The sequence below is a fragment of the Alternaria infectoria genome, assembly GCF_024043175.1.
Source record: "Alternaria infectoria strain BMP 0036 chromosome Unknown scaffold_20, whole genome shotgun sequence".
Classification (NCBI taxonomy): Eukaryota; Fungi; Ascomycota; class Dothideomycetes; order Pleosporales; family Pleosporaceae; genus Alternaria; species Alternaria infectoria.
In genome coordinates this window covers 164593-180919 of record NW_026250709.1, presented here as the reverse complement: position 1 = coordinate 180919, position 16327 = coordinate 164593, and the positions used below count along the sequence as shown (strand labels likewise).

The 16327-nt window shown below is 51.7% G+C and overlaps 8 protein-coding genes across 8 annotated transcripts; 5 read left to right on the top strand and 3 right to left on the bottom strand.

Annotated features, from left to right (window-relative positions):
• Nucleotides 1–1771: 1771 nt before the first annotated feature.
• J4E92_008974 (uncharacterized protein) lies at nt 1772–3278 on the top strand (the record flags this gene model as incomplete). Its single annotated transcript, XM_051500323.1, has 5 exons — nt 1772–1981; nt 2031–2176; nt 2239–2366; nt 2414–3061; nt 3115–3278. 5 exons carry the CDS (start codon nt 1772–1774, stop codon nt 3276–3278), a joined length of 1296 nt encoding a protein of 431 aa, XP_051349411.1.
• Nucleotides 3279–3700: 422 nt separating this feature from the next.
• On the top strand, nt 3701–4142 carry J4E92_008973 (uncharacterized protein; the record flags this gene model as incomplete). The annotated part of the gene is made up of 2 exons (XM_051500322.1): nt 3701–3708; nt 3818–4142. The coding sequence occupies 2 exons, from the start codon at nt 3701–3703 to the stop codon at nt 4140–4142; spliced, it is 333 nt and encodes a 110-aa protein (XP_051349410.1).
• A 2966-nt stretch (nt 4143–7108) lies between these two features.
• Nucleotides 7109–8362, top strand: J4E92_008972 (uncharacterized protein; the record flags this gene model as incomplete). The annotated part of the gene is made up of 5 exons (XM_051500321.1): nt 7109–7285; nt 7337–7441; nt 7496–7720; nt 7771–7913; nt 7963–8362. The coding sequence occupies 5 exons, from the start codon at nt 7109–7111 to the stop codon at nt 8360–8362; spliced, it is 1050 nt and encodes a 349-aa protein (XP_051349409.1).
• Nucleotides 8363–8794: 432 nt separating this feature from the next.
• J4E92_008971 (uncharacterized protein) lies at nt 8795–10874 on the top strand (the record flags this gene model as incomplete). The annotated part of the gene is made up of 8 exons (XM_051500320.1): nt 8795–8911; nt 8960–9030; nt 9084–9107; nt 9167–9256; nt 9318–9400; nt 9464–9864; nt 9937–10266; nt 10323–10874. The coding sequence occupies 8 exons, from the start codon at nt 8795–8797 to the stop codon at nt 10872–10874; spliced, it is 1668 nt and encodes a 555-aa protein (XP_051349408.1).
• Nucleotides 10875–11249: 375 nt separating this feature from the next.
• Nucleotides 11250–11638, bottom strand: J4E92_008970 (uncharacterized protein; the record flags this gene model as incomplete). The annotated part of the gene is made up of 2 exons (XM_051500319.1): nt 11250–11255; nt 11312–11638. The coding sequence occupies 2 exons, from the start codon at nt 11636–11638 to the stop codon at nt 11250–11252; spliced, it is 333 nt and encodes a 110-aa protein (XP_051349407.1).
• Nucleotides 11639–11978: 340 nt separating this feature from the next.
• On the bottom strand, nt 11979–12526 carry J4E92_008969 (uncharacterized protein; the record flags this gene model as incomplete). Its single annotated transcript, XM_051500318.1, has 3 exons — nt 11979–12089; nt 12188–12316; nt 12407–12526. 3 exons carry the CDS (start codon nt 12524–12526, stop codon nt 11979–11981), a joined length of 360 nt encoding a protein of 119 aa, XP_051349406.1.
• A 464-nt stretch (nt 12527–12990) lies between these two features.
• Nucleotides 12991–14611, bottom strand: J4E92_008968 (uncharacterized protein; the record flags this gene model as incomplete). The annotated part of the gene is made up of 2 exons (XM_051500317.1): nt 12991–14097; nt 14144–14611. 2 exons carry the CDS (start codon nt 14609–14611, stop codon nt 12991–12993), a joined length of 1575 nt encoding a protein of 524 aa, XP_051349405.1.
• An 856-nt stretch (nt 14612–15467) lies between these two features.
• J4E92_008967 (uncharacterized protein) lies at nt 15468–16320 on the top strand (the record flags this gene model as incomplete). The annotated part of the gene is made up of 2 exons (XM_051500316.1): nt 15468–15633; nt 15680–16320. The coding sequence occupies 2 exons, from the start codon at nt 15468–15470 to the stop codon at nt 16318–16320; spliced, it is 807 nt and encodes a 268-aa protein (XP_051349404.1).
• Between the last annotated feature and the right edge of the window lie 7 nt (nt 16321–16327).

Genomic DNA, 16327 nt, shown 5'->3' with positions numbered 1-16327 from the left:
AGAAAAGCTTGTCGCGTGCCGATCCTAATGCCGCCCCTGCATACCAAGGCTCTCCTTGGATCGCGTCGTGGGGGTCAGGATCGATGCACAACACTGACAGCACCAGAGATCTCGACTCCAGCGTGTCAGTGTCCAGACCCGCTGTATCGCGCTGTCTCCATCTTTCTCCCCAGATGTGATCCGACGATGTGCGCAGGATGAGCGTTCCCTGTGCTGCATCAGTTCCAGACATCGGATAAGGCGGCAACTACCTCACACCTCGTCGTTGCACCAATTCAACGACATGGCGGACGGAAAACACTCCACAGCGTCTCCATATTGACGAGTCGTGATTTCAACAGCGGACGTGTCCTCGCAGGAAGAAGTCTAAGCGATACGTCCTCAGCAGTTGTGGTGGAGGAAGGCCGCTCGGCTCGTACAAAGCCCGATTTCCGCCTGTACTAAACGTGGTGGGTCGTTCTGCAGTATGTCATAACCCGTATCCTGTGCGGAAGCGTCTTTGGTAACCTGCCGTGATGTAAGGTAGAACAACTCTTAGTGCACTACGTCAGAGCAGCATTTTTCCAAATTGATCGCCGCGGAGCTTTTGTTGCGGTGTGGACTTGGGTGCTTCAAGATTAGTGAACGGATGATGGCTAAGGACCTCACACCAACTCGTGGACCCTTGAAGACATCATCATCAACTAAGAATCAAAGAGGTATGCAATAAACCTTCTCTTAGAACACAGCTATTGTTGTCTCTGCTCCCAATGATGATCAATATACTATATTCGCCATATACGTATTCGACAGTTGTGTATATTGCGAAAGAGCGTGCAAATGAATATGTCCATAAGACAAGTGAATAGTATAAACTATCTACGACATCATGTCTAATGGAAGATCCGGTAGGCTTCTCGAGAATATGATATGCTTGTTCGCTGTCGTGAAAGGAATTGTGGCATTCAACGGTCGAATGCCTTGGCTTGCCGAAGCACCGTTGTCCCTTGCAGTATGGGACGATACACTACTACATCAGGCAATATCCGACTTCCATCGATTGTAGCGTCCCTGTCTGTGAAAAGCAAAACTCTCTTAGTAGTCCGGTTCAGGGTGAAATTGGCGAGGGAACCCTCTTCACCCAAAATTCGCAGCAATCGATGGACGTGAGACAACTGCCTATCTGAGCATGCATTCATTTGGTCTGCTTTCTGTTTGAGCAATGAGTGGATAGGCAATGTTTGAAAAGGTGTAAAATATCGCAGTACCGCGGTGAAGTGGATAAGAAGAGCCTGCAGTACAAGAGAAAGCCGAAGGGCGAAATGAAGCTCATGTCCTTCATGCTACATTGTGCAGGAATCTACACCCTAGCGAACCTTCCCGATTGGGCATGAACTAATTTTGTTTACAAACCTCATGTCTATGATAGATACATTTAGGGTAGAGAAGGCAGGAGTCCACTAGATACACTCACTATACTACAGGGAAGTGCGAAGGTGAGCATTGAGGAGTGAGGTGAGCGGACTCCATTCACACCTGCTATAATCCACGCTCACAGGTTGTTACCTAATGCAGTAATTATATGCTGGCAAACCTCATGTATCTTGAAGCATGTAGGAGTAGAGACGAAGGAAACGATCAATGTTGTGATGTTGTTTGAAGACTGCTCATCCCGATTGGGCTAAAGTCGCGAGGACATCACGTCATACCAGAACGAGGAAGGCGCGACGCGAGCTCTCAGATGCGCATCTTCCCCGCAAACTCTCTTGACTTTTGCAACCACACAGTCACAATGTTCAGCCTACCGAGAATATCACTGCCTTCTTTTCTCCGCGCCGGCGAAGGCACGCATCTCACCGTCGACCTCCCCTCCGTAGAAATCCACGACATCGAGACCTCGGCAGAGAAGCGACCGCGAACTCTCAAGCACCTACTCAAAGCGAACCACGCCAACTACGCAATCATATACCACAATCTCACTTTTCACAACCATACACCGCACGTATGCTGCTCCTCCTGTAAAGGCTGTAGCTGCTAAGCATGTACCCTAGATCCTGGGATCGGCTTACCTTCTGGGAGGCACCGCAGAGCATCTGAACGAGATCTACGAAAGAGAGGCGGAAGTGCTGGAACCTTGGCATGATGCGCCTGGTGAGATAACAAAGGACGACTGGCGAGAGTTTCTGGGGAAGCGCGAGTAAGTAGCTGCATGATGGTGCGATTCAATAGGATCAGGGTCAGTCGCTGATGGGCAGCCAGATACCAACGCGCATTCATTGATTTCTTCGAGGATCAGCTCGTGAGCAAGAAGTACGATGTTGAGGAAGTTCTTGAGGAGTTCTTGCTCAAGGGCAAAGAACCGCTGATCAACGGCCTCATTTCAGGACGTAAGCTTGCGCTCTTCCAAAGCCCGAATATCGCTAATCCCATGCAGTTGCGCATCCTCTCATTCATCTCGGCTACGCTTACGAGCTCAACTCCACGACCGTTGCGATCGAAGCCCTAGCGATGGGCTCTTGCTTCTACAGTCCGCTCCATGAATACATCGACGATCCAAAATACACGAAGCCCAGCCCCCATGAGGCGACTGGGAACTACACCGGGCTCATCGATTTGTTGGACAAAGTGCGCAAAGATAAGCGCTTCGATGGACTATACGATCACCGCAGCGGCGATATCACTAAAGTGCTGGAGGAGCGTGAAGAAGCCTTTCTGGAGTACTGGAATGCTTGGGAAATTACCACCCCGAACGAACAGTTCCAAGCTGCTCAGGAGGTCGGCTTGGGGCTATTGACTGGAACACCACGACCGGAGAAGGGAAAGTACGACTTCTTCCTCGTACATGTGCTTACAAGCTCTCACGCTATTCGCATCCTTCTCCCGTTGATACCGGCCAAGTTCCATGTCAGTCTTCTACGGCAATGGTGGCTGTTCGCGCTAGCTGTATACATTGCCCAGACGAGGCCAGAGATCGATATGGGTAAAGCGATGACTGGTGACGACAGCCAGAAGAAGACTTGGAAGCATGTTGTGGACAAGGCCTTGAACGGACCACATTCGACTGATGCGCATTACGTCAAAGGTATGTTACGAGCCTCTTGCCGAATCGCGGTGTTCTTGACTGACATGACGCAGCACTGCGTGCGTTGAAGGTAGCAGAGGAGACATGGGAAAAGGGTAGTGACAAGTCAAACCACTGGCTCAGTGCAGCAGTCAAGTTCGCGGACGAGTTTGAGGGCTGGGGAGGGTTTGGAACAGCGGAAGACGAAGCAAAGATGGGATATCCTGAGAAGCAGTAAGGTTTACTATGCATAATGGGAAAGTTAATGTATGCGCAGGTCTGATTTCATGGAACGTTGCCAACCTGCTCGACGGTGGCGCACTCACGTGGTCTGATGTGAAACTGGCGCAGAACTGATCATTCACCACTTTCTGCCTTCCGTCGGCTGACTCTATCTCCTGGCGACAGTCATCATCATTACCCATAGCACGCAATATACTCTAGCACCTGACCGCGAGAACTACCTACTTCTCTCCCCTGGAAAACCGCTAGTACCAGCATCCGCTATTCAGCTGCATTCAACCATACGATGGACCCAAATCCCCTTACCACCACTCCAGCTCTATGCACTCAATACAAAATTTACTGGCGAGAGTGCGGCCACGAGTACAGCAACGTCGGCGATGTAGTCCCCTGCCAAGCAGCTGCGAACAACCTCCCATGTGCATGTAGGACAAATCTCAGAATCCTGCCCGACACGACTACTTCTCGAGGCGTAGATGGCCATACTAGAGTGCTGAGTGATGGAACTGAGACTGGGTTTTGCAGGCCGTGTAGATTGGAGAACGAGAGGGAGAGGAAGAAAGAGGTAAAGAAGCAGAAGAGGAAGGTGAGCAAGGCAGAGAAGGGTAAGAAGGTAGACGGCGGTAGCAAAGTCAGTGGATCGGGTGGTGAAGGTAGAAGTGGATTCGGAGGTGGGTTTGGAAGGGAGCGGAATGTTAGGGTGGAGAAGGAATATGTCAAAGTGGATGGAGGTGGAATTGGGAGTAAAGATGACTGGGAGGTGGGGATGCCACCGAAGACGATTAAGCAGTACCAAATGGATTTGAGAATACTCAAAGAGAGCATCGGGACGGGTACCGGAAAGGCGATGAGTTTGTGAGGGGGGTTTAACATGGAGTGGTAGTTTGGTAGCTGGTAGAGAGATGACTAATGGTTCGATATGTAGGCGTTCTTGTTGGTCAGTCGAGCATGAAACCATGGTCGACGCCCTCGCTTTTTGGATATATTTTCCATTTCAACTCGTAGATAAGAACGCATCACCGCAAGCATCCAACTATCTTACATCTGCACTTACAACACCACAGCAACATCACCCCAAGACAATTTCGCAACACCGATTTAGAAGATGTCCGGCATGTCACTCCAACCACTAAGGCCAACGCGCCCACAAGCAATCCAAGTAGATCTCACCATGACACGAGAGCTCCTCCGCGTCTTATCTCGCGGTGGAAATGGTCATCCTCTCCACCACGACTCCCTCTACCAGTCGATCTACCTATCTAGCGCGATGGCCTCACAACTTCTATACGATTGGCCAGTCCTCCAGGCTCGCGCGCTCACCCCTCTCTTCCTCAGTCTCAAACAAAGATACGAGTTACAAGCGAGGCACTACCGAGCTTGGAGGATGTTGGTCACCAATGGCCTTGCAACGGAGGAAGCGATTCGTCTTCCGATTGATGAGCGCAGCTCGGTGAATAAGCCTGCGGTTTGGAGGTTGCTTGATAGACTCTCTGCTTTTCCAGCATTTGCCGCCGTCGATATATTGGAGGTAGGAGGGTTCAAGTGCCAATGCAAGAACTGCTCAGAAATGGCATTAGATTTGGAACAACAAAGGGGGGACGTGTTCGTTCAGCCGGGGTACTGGTTTGCGGCGGTCGTATTGAGGTCAAATTGCGACATTGACAGTGTAATGGAGGCACTGAAGACATGGGGTGGATTTGGAGAGTGGGATGCGGGCCATAGATGCTATGTGCCCGATGAGAAGCTGAATGAGGAGTTGGTACATGTTGAGAAGGTCGAGAAAGAGGAAGACACCCTTCAAAGGGGAGATATAGGTATACTGTTCGGAGAGGAGATCGAAGCGGCAGAGGACGATGTTGAGAATACCGAAGATATCGATGGCTTATCTCGACTACAAACCGAAATCGACAGTGAGGGCGAAAGCTCCACAGGCATCGAAACACCGCCCTCGACAACCGAGGAGCTTGTAGATCCTACACTCACGCTGTCTCCCATTCCGGCACCAACGGATCCCTGCCCAGAACACTGTCCCTCCCGCCGGCGTCGCCTCCGCGATGACATCCGCAATCCGAAATATCCATCGTGTACATACCACTGCCACAATCCACATGCTTCTTTCGAATTCGAGCCAAGCGGCGAGCAAGTTGGTTTCTGGCTTCCTCATGGACTGCAAGATGAACAGGCACGGAAAGATTGGGCAGTGGCGACTAACAAGAGAATGAGGGATTTTAGGATGGCATGGAACAATCTGTTTGGAAATGACGATGCAGGTGTAAAGGCTACTATAGGGGTTCAGCGGTGTGCGTGGGATTTCGTTAGAGCGGATTATGGGTACGGTGAGCGGAGGAACTGAAAAGTTGCTTCTGTGGTGGTTTACGTATGTAATGAGTCGTAGAATACGATAATTGAATGTCGCGCAATATGGTTCGGCCTGAGTGTGTGTTATCTAGTGTTCAGTCCACTGAAAAACCTATCCAAGGTTGCGTTCTGAACTCCTCGTCTCCGTCAAGACTCTCAACTCAGGCGAGATATTTGCAGCTACCGATCGAAGAACATTGAAATCGTTAGCTGTCTCGGGTACAGTGCTAAATGGAGAGACTCCCGAGGTCGATTCGGAGCTCGGTAGCGCGTGGCATGGCCGGCCGCCTGCATAATTTATCCGCCGGACATGAACGCTGTTGTGTAAATTCACACCCTGCTAGGATGTGCCGATGTGGTGGTTCAAAAACGTCTCCTGGTGTATCGTAGTACTCAATCGCTCTTGCACCAAGTGCCATTCAGCGCGTTGCCCCTCGCTGTGCTCTAGCTCAATTAGTGTCTTGGCGTCATGTCATCATCACTTGGGCCGAGTTCCCATCCCCAGTCTCAGCTCGCCCTTTGCAACACCCATCTCAACATGTGTATACCATCATCGCCAGCATTACCTAGATATACATGGAACATCTTCCGGTGGCTCGATCCGTTCTTGTGAAAAGGAGCGTGTCCCTCCGTTCAGCCGCAAGCCAATCAGCCATGTCGCCAGGGTATGGGTGCAGTCGCAATCTCAAGAGGCCTGCTTCGCGAAGTCGAAGACCCTCGCTTTTTGACAGGCGAGCGTCACGCCATCGCGTTACAGGCGAACAGAGGCTTTTGTCCGACTAACCGACAAGGAAGACCTAACTCCAATGATGCGGACCGCTCCCGGCACTGCTTTAGTATGAAGATCACATCCCAGCCTCGCCCTAAGACTTGATACTTCCTGCATAGTTGACCAAACCTGTATTGCGCCCCGATGCTTTGGGTAATCGCCGTCTAACCTAACTACTGGAGTCGAGCAGCCGTTCAACAAGCGGCGCGCAACTTGAACCACCTCCGGATCAGTCAACTCCTGAGACAACGCCGTACACGTGGCTGTGTTGGTGTGCCCACTCCACACCAGTTGCAGCACACGTACGCAACCACAACGATAGGCCACATGCTGTGCCCCTTCGAGCTCTCCGCAAGATCGTAGGGCTGCGCAGGCAGTTCCTCGACTGCTTCAGCAGATACACTCGAGGTATCGAGCGTTCTGTGAGGTAATAAAAAGCTCTTTTAGCCGGCATGCCAGCCGCTTTATGCTCAACGCGACGTTGCCACCATGGTTTCCCAACTCCTATACTTTTGCGCAGCTGCATGTGGCACAGCTCTGTTGTGCTACTCATCACGAGAAGAACCGCACTGGCGGGTTCGTACCTGATACGTTCACCCTGCTTCTTGCTACCCGCGCCGCTCACCCCACATTCCATACAACATGTCCGTTCTCGCAGTAGTCGTGGATCGGCCTCTGCTCAACAGCCTTTCTAGCGTATGTCTAAGACTATGTATCAAGTCATTTTGTCGGACTTGAATTGGACGCCCATCGTTCAGATCATCACTTGGTTCACTCTCGTCACCAGCCTCCTAGCGTTCTTAACGCATGCCGGCATCAAATTCTACGTGTTTCGAACATTGACTATCGAGTCATGGCTCGTACTTGCATCCCTGGTAAGTCAAGCATGAACATACTCAGCAACATTTGCTAATAAATATTGCCAGATATTTTGCGTCGCACAATCTGTCGCCGTATTGCTGCAAGCACACTACGGTTTCGGGAAACCGATCGCGACTTTGAGTGGATATCAGATTGAGTCGAATCTCAAAGTAACCTCCTACCTCCGCTTGAGTACCTGGTCCGGAGCGCTGATATGAGCGAAGAGCGAATACGCCGCAATGATACTCTTCATTGTCTCCCTCGGCTTCTCGAAGCTTGCTGTCGTAGCATTCGTCCATCATCTGACTCCATCCGAACTCCACCGCAGAATCAACTTCGGCGTCTTGGCTCTTATAATCTTATGGCTGGTTTGTTCTGTGTTGGTCGCAGCATTCGAGTGCCGGCTGCCCCGGCCATGGGACAGAACATTGGATCGCTGCATCGACCGTGTCAGTAATCAACGCAGATGCGTAGTCGGCTTCTGGCTGACGTTAGGCAGTTGACCTGGTGGAATACCGTCTCATGCTTCAATATCATGACAGAGCTCGCGATCGTGGCCTTGGAATTGGGCATAACAGCGCAACTTCACATGCGACGGCAACGGAAGGCGGCGGTCATGGCTTTGTTCTCATGTCGGTTACTGTGAGTACGAAGCCCTACAGGTATCTCAAATACTGACGAGCTACACAAGAGTTCTTGTCGCTGCTGCGGTTCAGCTTAGCTTCTTCAATCGCGACAGCACCAATTCCACTTTGAAAGACGATCTAACACTCGGTTACTGGCGCTCATCTATCTGCAACCAGATTGTGCAATGCTTTGCTATCGTCACTACATGTCTTCCGTATACCAAGCTTTTCATGGAGGGGTTTGAGTCGGGACTCATGCGATTGGACGATCTGCGCCGTCGAGGAGAGCAAACCTCCAAAGACGACAGCAAAGGATACCAACTCATGGACATATCGCGATCGGGACGCTCCGAAAATTCCAGACCCTCATACAGCGGGCCGGATAGGAGCATCCAAGTATCGAAGAGTTGGGCAGTGCAAGTAGAACCAGTAGCCCGCATGCCGGCTACAACAATACTGCAGTAAATCTATATCTATAGTATGTACCACAGTCCAGAAAGCACAAACCAACACATGCAAAAATTGGCACGGCATTTCAGAAACGCACACCCTTGCTGTACCCTCGTTTCGCAGTGCAGGTGGCACGGCACGCAGCATATGCGCCTAGGTTTCTTCCAGCAGGTCTTCCGGATTGGGACAACTGGTGCTACGATCCTATTGGTGAACAGGCTATAGGTCAACGGTCAGGATCATTACGAGGATCATCTCGGCTACAATGTTGTGCATAAGCGGCCCTAGTTCTTCATCTATGCGGCTACTTGGTTCTAACGGCAACTCGGTTCTTTCTCTTTATCCTTCTGCTTGTTCTCTCTTTCATCTCCTCCATCATCGGTCGTCTCACGAGTTCCGCTTTTATTGCTGTATCGACTTTTCACTTGTACTCGTATTGGTGGCACGATGGCGTTCTCTTCGACTAAATCCAGTGAGCCGGAACTAAACACTGCAAGGCCACGTTCTAGCGACAAGCACGATGATCTTGCTCTGGCAAGATTGGGGAAGAAAGCTGTACTGAAGGTATGTATTCCTCTGCATTGATCACGAACATGGCTGATGCAAGTACAGCGTCGCTTCGGCTTCCTGTCTATCCTCGGTTTCAGCTGCACCGTCTTGATCACCTGGGAAGGATCTCTTGTGTACGTCGTACTACCTAGTACTACACGTTGACACGTCGCTGACAGTTTCTCAGGTTGTTCCTGGTCGGCTTCCAGAAGTGAGTACACAGCATGACACAACACATCAACCATGAGACAGTCGTGCTGAAAGAAGCAGTGGCGGCCCCGCTGGTGTGATCTATGGCTACCTCATCGTATGGCTCGGCACCGTATCTGTGTTCATGGTGCTCAGCGAGCTTGTTTCAATGTGAGTTACGACCGGAAGCCGGGTCTTTTAACGTTGAGCCAATTGCCAACATTCATCAAAGGGCGCCTACATCTGGTGGTCAATACCACTGGGTTTCCATGCTTGCACCAAAAAGCTCTCAGAAACTGTTGAGTTACATCTCAGGTGTGTAAACCTCAAACTCGACGATCTCTATCGATAGCGTGTGCTAACGCGACTTCCCCGCAGGATGGCTCACTCTCTGTGGCTGGCTAGCATCACTCGGGTCCGGCGCTTTCCTCACCGGTGGCCTCATTCAAGGCCTTCTCATGCTCTGCCAACCCGATACGTACGTCCCTCAGAACTGGCACGTCACTCTCCTCTACTGGGCGATCATCGCCTTTTGCGTCTTTATCAACATTGCTGCTGGATGGCTACTACCCAAGTTCGAAGGAGCGCTATTGGTCTTGCATATCCTTGGTTTCTTCGCCATCTTGATTCCCTTGCTGGTTCTTGGGCCACAGGGTAATGCGAAAGAGACTTTTACCACGTTCGTAAATATGGGACATTGGCAGACTCAGGGATTGAGCTTTTGTATTGGCATTATGGGGAGTGTCTTTGCGTTTGTTGGCGGTGATGGGCCGATTCATGTGAGTGTCTGCCTACTTTAGATCAACTTCCAGCATCCGGCTTCGCAGCAAGACACTAACACATCATCATAGCTATCCGAGGAGATTCAAAACGCACAGATCGTCGTACCTCGCTCCATCATGACTGGCATCGCAATCAACGGCTCTCTTGGCTTCGTCATGATGGTCACCGTGCTCTTACGGATGGGCGATCTCGACACTGTACTTCTAGAGAACCCTGCGTTCCCTTTCATGGCTATCTTTCATCGAGCCGTTCAATCACGCTCTGGTGCCGCTGTCATGGCATCCATCGTCATGGTGCTGACCATCAGTGCGAACGTGGGCTTCTCCGCATCGACATCGAGAATTTGCTGGGCTTTTGCTCGAGATCGGGGTCTACCTGGATGGAGAACCTTGAGCAAGGTATGTATACTACAAAACCTTAGATAGGAAAGAAAGGTCGTACTAACATATACCAGGTCAGCGATCGTACATCCATCCCCGTCTACGCCGTAGCCTTCACAAGCTTCATCGCCTGCCTTCTCGCACTAGTAAACATCGGATCCACCACCGCCTTCAACGGCGTAATCTCCGTCGCCATCGCCGGTCTCTTCTCCTCCTACCTCCTCACTTCTTCCCTTCTCCTCTACCGCCGCTGCACAGGCGCCATTCTCCCACCCAGCGAATCCTTCGACACAGATAGTCAATCCACAACTAGCGACGGTATGGTCCGCGCTGTATGGGGCCCTTGGCGTCTGCCCGGCGCAATAGGTATCGCTAATAATGTCTTTGCCTGCGCCTATCTTAGCTTTGTTTTCTTCTTCAGTTTCTGGCCTAGCTTTGCGGAGGTTACGCCTGCGAATATGAATTGGGCAATTTTGGTAACGGGTACGATAGCGGTCATCAGTGCGGTTTATTATGCGGTTTGGGCAAGGAAGACGTATCATGGGCCAGTTGTTGAGATTGATGAGCGCGATTTGAGTGGGAGGGTTAGTGTGATTGAGCAGCGTCTTGAGATGGGTAGTAAGTAGATGGGTTGAAAAAGGTATACTTTGTCGTACGAGACTGCTTATTAGGGCATTTTGATAACGGAATAGAGTGTGTTTAGTCAGATGTCCAAGATCTTCTTGTCATCCTTCTTCCCATAGGCGTCCCACCATAGGGCTAGTTCTGTGGCCTTCGCACATCCCGCTTACCCCAGTTTATCATCAATAATCTCAACCTTCACACCATCCCCAAGTTCCTCCAAAAACGTCCTGCGTATCTCTTCCCTCTCCCTCTCCCCCACACCAGAAACATCCCTCAACACAACCAGCTTCAACCTCGGCAGTCCACAAAGCATAATGTACTCCCGAATCCACAACCATCTCCCCGTCGGATAATATTCATGGTCCGTAACAACCAACTCAATCCTGTTTCTCTGTCCAATCGTAAACCTGTGTAGCATATCATGGAAACCCGCGAGTACCGTTGCGCCGAAAGTGTTGTGGATGAAGGGGTAGTAGGCTCCTAGGTCACAGCGGATTTGGCGGCAGGTGAGTGGGAGGTTGATGGCTAGCTTCTTTGTGATGGGGTGCATTTCCCAGGTTTTTTGGTGGGGTGGGCGGCATCCTAGTCGCTTCTTCTTGTCGTCACTGGGAAGGGTTACGAGGTAGATTTCATGGCCGCCTAGGGCGTAGTAGTAGATTTGGTTTCGGATTTCGCTGGGGAGGCGCAGGAAGGGGGAGTTCAGTTGGTTCTGTGCCGCGATGGCTTGGTTTGCGGCGGAGATGGTTTTTGAGGCTCTTGGTGACATGATGGTGGTGTTGAGATCGAGGAGAAAGTGTTATGGAGGAATGGGACTGAAATGTAAAGCTATATAATCCTATGTGAGATAGACGTTCTTTTGGAAAGGACAGTCCTAAGAGCATGATCCATGGGTGGCCACACTCATACTTCTCGGAGTGAGTCAGTACCAAAGTACAACTACAAGATACCGAATCAACAGCTCTGTATTGAAACACAGGACTCAGACATCCGTACCCAATAACACATAAAAGAAGCCCACTTATCTTCCCTTCGGTACCAACGAGCACCTGACCTACCCCATCTACATCCATCTTCCATCATTTCTCCGTCTACTCGATATGGGCATCTCAAAACTTCCTCATAGCATCATTAACCAGATCCGCACCAAACGTCGCTCCAGCCCCATAAACCGCCGCATTCCCAAATTTATGCGCTAGCTTACTCGCCCATTCGTGGTGCTGCACATCACATTAACATATCTTCTTCCTCGTCTCCAAACCATCCAACATCGTTTTGTTTCTGGATTATAGATGGAATGGGTAAAGGAAAGACATACCTTTGGATGGTTCGGATTCGCCGGATGCGCCGGATCCTGAGCTTGTTGCGCGACTAACGCGGGGTTGAACTGGTTCCCTCCATCTACATACTTGGGATCGATGTATTGGGAGGGTTGGCCGTTCGGTTGCTAGTGTCCGTTAACAGGTGCTCTTAGTGTTCTGGATGAGACAAGCAGACAAGACAAAGGTAGGAAAGATGTAGCAGAAAGCATACGTACAGGTAACTGCGCCTGAATAGACTGCAACTGCGGCGGGGCCAAAACACCGCTTGAGACGAGATACTCGAGTTCCGTCCTGATAGTGCTGATGGAGCGGTTGATTTGTGCTGCGTCTGGCATTTTGATGGTATACTTTCGTTCGACCGTCTTTGAAATAAAACAGGACTGATTGATTGTAGGGAAAGCAGTAAAACGAGTAGTGGTTCACTGCCAAGTTAATGCGTGTTGCTTGGCAGAAAGCTTGATTGAGATACGATCGAGGCGTCGATGGTGGGGGGTGGGGGATGTGCAAGTGACGTCAATATTCCAGACTGCTGGTTCCGTCCGAAGCATACCTAGATACACACAGCACTTAAACCATTCGAGCTAGAGTTCAATGTATAACTTTCATTCAATAGCTTATACTAGCGAGCATGATCTCGCATCTCTATACGATATACAATTCTATAGTCCTTCCCATCCAACAATATCGGAACAGGGTATTTTCTATGGACCTTTCTTTCGGGACGCCAATGACAAGAGATTTCGTAGCTATACACAACAAAAGTAGAGAAGTGGTTTTGCTTGATGAGTCTTTGCTTTTCTTACTCCTTCTTCGCTTCAGCGGGCTTCTCGCCCTTGCCAGTGGGGTCGTCCATCTTCAAGGCGCGCTCATCCTGTTCGGCACGCTCGGCGCTTCCACCGGCGGCATCACCAGCGCTGGCCTCGGCTTCTTTGCTCTCCTCTTCGGCCTTGGCTTCCTTTGCCTCCTGTGCGTCCCGGGCAGGCTTCTCGTCGATGTCCTCGTGGTCCTTGGGCGAGGCTGTGGCCTTGTTCTCAACGGTCTCGGTTTGCTCGTTCTCCTCGTTGATGAGTTCTTGCTGCTCCTTGAGGACCTCAAGACGCTGCTTGTTGGTTGCGGCACCTTCGGCGTTGCGGACCTCGAGATCCATTTCGTGGTACAGTTCCTCAGGGATACTGGAGAGGACGGCTTCCAAAGCATCGATTTGAGAGGTCATCTCGGTCTCCTTGCCCTGGGCGTAAACGAATGCGTTGGAGAGCACGAGAAGAGTTGATGGAACGCCGTGCTTCAGGCGAAGATCGAGCCAGCTAGTGAGGTCGTCCCGTAACCGGCCAGGAGAGACGCCGTAGGTTCGTAGACCGCGGCTTGCGCAGGCGGTCTGGAGCTCGGGGACGGAAAGGCTTTCAACACCTTCGTAGGCAATGGCACGGTCGTCACGCTTGATCTGGCGCATACGCACGCGAACCTGGTAGCGCAGGAAGTTGTCTGTACCGAAGGAGGTGATGTTCATGTAGCGGCAGATGGAAACCAGCTGAGGGCGAGACAAGTTGTCCAGGGTGAGGTCGTCCTTGAAAATCTTGCACACCTTGATGATCTCCTCTGGTGTTGGCTTCTCTCCCGTGGTGCGCACCTTGCGGAAGAATTCGGCAAACTCCTCTGTCTGCGCGTTCTCAGCAGAGACAGGCAGGCCAGTCTCCTTGAGTGTTTGACGAAGGAAGTCGCTAACGTCCTTTCGGGTCGCTCGGAGCGTCTGGGCTTTGGTGTCCTTGGCCGACTGACCCTCGTACGTGCTGGGCAGCATGTTGGGGAAGAGCTTGAGCGCTACAGGGAGCAGCAGTTCGGCGAAGGGGACGATGACGAAGGGCAGGAAAGGTACCAAGCGGGCCAGATCCTGTACGGTACGTTGCAACTAGGTCTGTTAGTAAAATTCACAAATGCTGGCTTCAAACACGTACTTGTCGACGCTCACGGCGGGTAAGTTCGTACCCAGCTGCCATCTTGAGAGCGAGTTTGGAGCTAATCCGGACCTCGAAGCCCAGCAGCTTGGTGCCATCCCAGTAGTGGACCAATTCCTTCTTGACCTTTTGCCAGACGGTCAACTTCTTCTTCTCTGCGTCCCTTTTGGCCAGGATCTTCTTCTCGTCCTTGGACTCAGCAGCCGACTTGTCCATCTTCAGCTCGCTTAATGTTTGGACATCTTGCGCGGGTGTCTTCGGGTTGGAGGTTGCGCCAGACTTGGGAATGATGGGGTCTGATTTCTCGGGAGACTGTTTTGACTGTTGCTGGGGCTTGAGGAGGTGCTGGTTGGCCTGCTTGGGGTCGAAACCAGGAGGCGGGTAGTTTTGCGCATTGTTCGACGTCGACTCAGTTTGGAGGGCGCGTAGCGGAATGAGGATGCGAATCGCGGGCGAGTTCCTCAGCATAGGGCGATGAGCTCTGGTAGTAGTCCTGATGCCCGCTCGGAATACTGCGGGCGCTGCCCTGGAGGCAGTGCGACCGGCGTACATTGCGCCGGGGGAAGTGTAGGGAGTGACGTATACAGTACAACGATTAAAGTAGTGTGGGTAGTGAATCAACAGATGAAGGGTAGAAAAGAGAAGGCTGTGTGTGTGTTGGGAATTTGATGCAAGGAGTGTGGAGTGATGCAGCTCTGAGAAAATGGGTTCCTCTGACGTTGCGTCTTCGGACTTAGTCTCAGGGACCGCCGGGCGATCTGCTGGGTAAAGCTTGGTCGCCACCAACGGGCGCATAAGCCATTCGCCTGACGCGCATCATGGTGACAGCTAGGAAGATACCGGATGGACGCATGACATGTGCGCCATGGGCCGCTACAGGCAGGCAGCAACATGTACCTCGGATTTGTACGAAGAGACGTAAGGGCCAATGGGTATTCTCTCTGTCGGCATATTGTCGCCAATTGGCCGAGGCGCTGGGGTCTCCGATGTCCGCAAGAACGACAGCGCGGCTTGCGAATGGCATGCCGTGAATGCTGGGCCGTCCCCTCACTCCACGCCTATCCGACGGTAATCGTCCCTCTCCCATCTTAACCCAGGTTCCGCGTCTGGGCACTCCATAATTCCTCCTGTCACTTCTCTCCGAACCCTAGTTCCGATCCTCCATTTCATTCCACACAATTTTCGCCATGGATTTGTTTTAGTAACTACGAGCCCTCGGCGGAGCCCTCGAGCTTTATTCACCGTACCGACCTGGACTATCCCCAGCAGCATATTTCTAGAGTCGCTTCTATAGCATAAATCAGCGACAACACACATCACAACAATGACTGTCCAACGGTTGTCCAAGGCCGCCAGGATCATACTGGTCGGCGCGCCTGGCGTCGGGAAGGGAACTCAGACGGAGCGCATGATGAAAAAATTCCCTGAGCTCTCGTCAATCAGCTCTGGCGATTTGCTGAGGAAGAATGTTCGGGAGCGGACACCTCTCGGTATGCGCGTTGCTCTCTTCATAACGAAAAATGCTGACTTGCGCAGGCATACACGCCGAATCCACGATGAAGGCTGGCAAACTAGTACCCGACGCCATGATCCTGCGCCTCATCGTCAACGAACTCACGAACCGCGGTTGGATACGAGACAACGCTTTGCGGCCATATGCGCTCAACTTCAGCTCCATGGACGTGCCAGAGACGACGGTAGATGCAGTCATGATCCCCTCGGCGGTACGGGCTCCCCGCTACACCTTCTCCAACAGGCCGTCGGCTTCATTCATACTCGACGGTTTCCCCCGAACCGCCGTTCAGGCGATCCAACTCGACAACATCGTGCCCATCAACATGGTAGTCAACCTCAACACCCCGAGTGACATCATCATCGATCGCATATGCAACCGCTGGGTACACGAGGCATCGGGACGTGTCTACAACACCACATTCAATGCGCCAAAGGTAGATGGCAAGGATGATATCACGGGCGAGCCGCTGACACAAAGAGCGGATGATGACCCGGAGGTGTGGAAGGCGCGGTTGAAAAACTTCAAGGAACACAGCGAGCCTCTGCTGGAGCATTACGACAAGCTCGGCGTACTCTGGACGGTCAACGGGAACAGCAGCGACGAAATTACCCCGCAGCTTTTCGAAGAGTTTAGCAAGCGCTTCGGCGCCCATGACGATTGATGTGTTT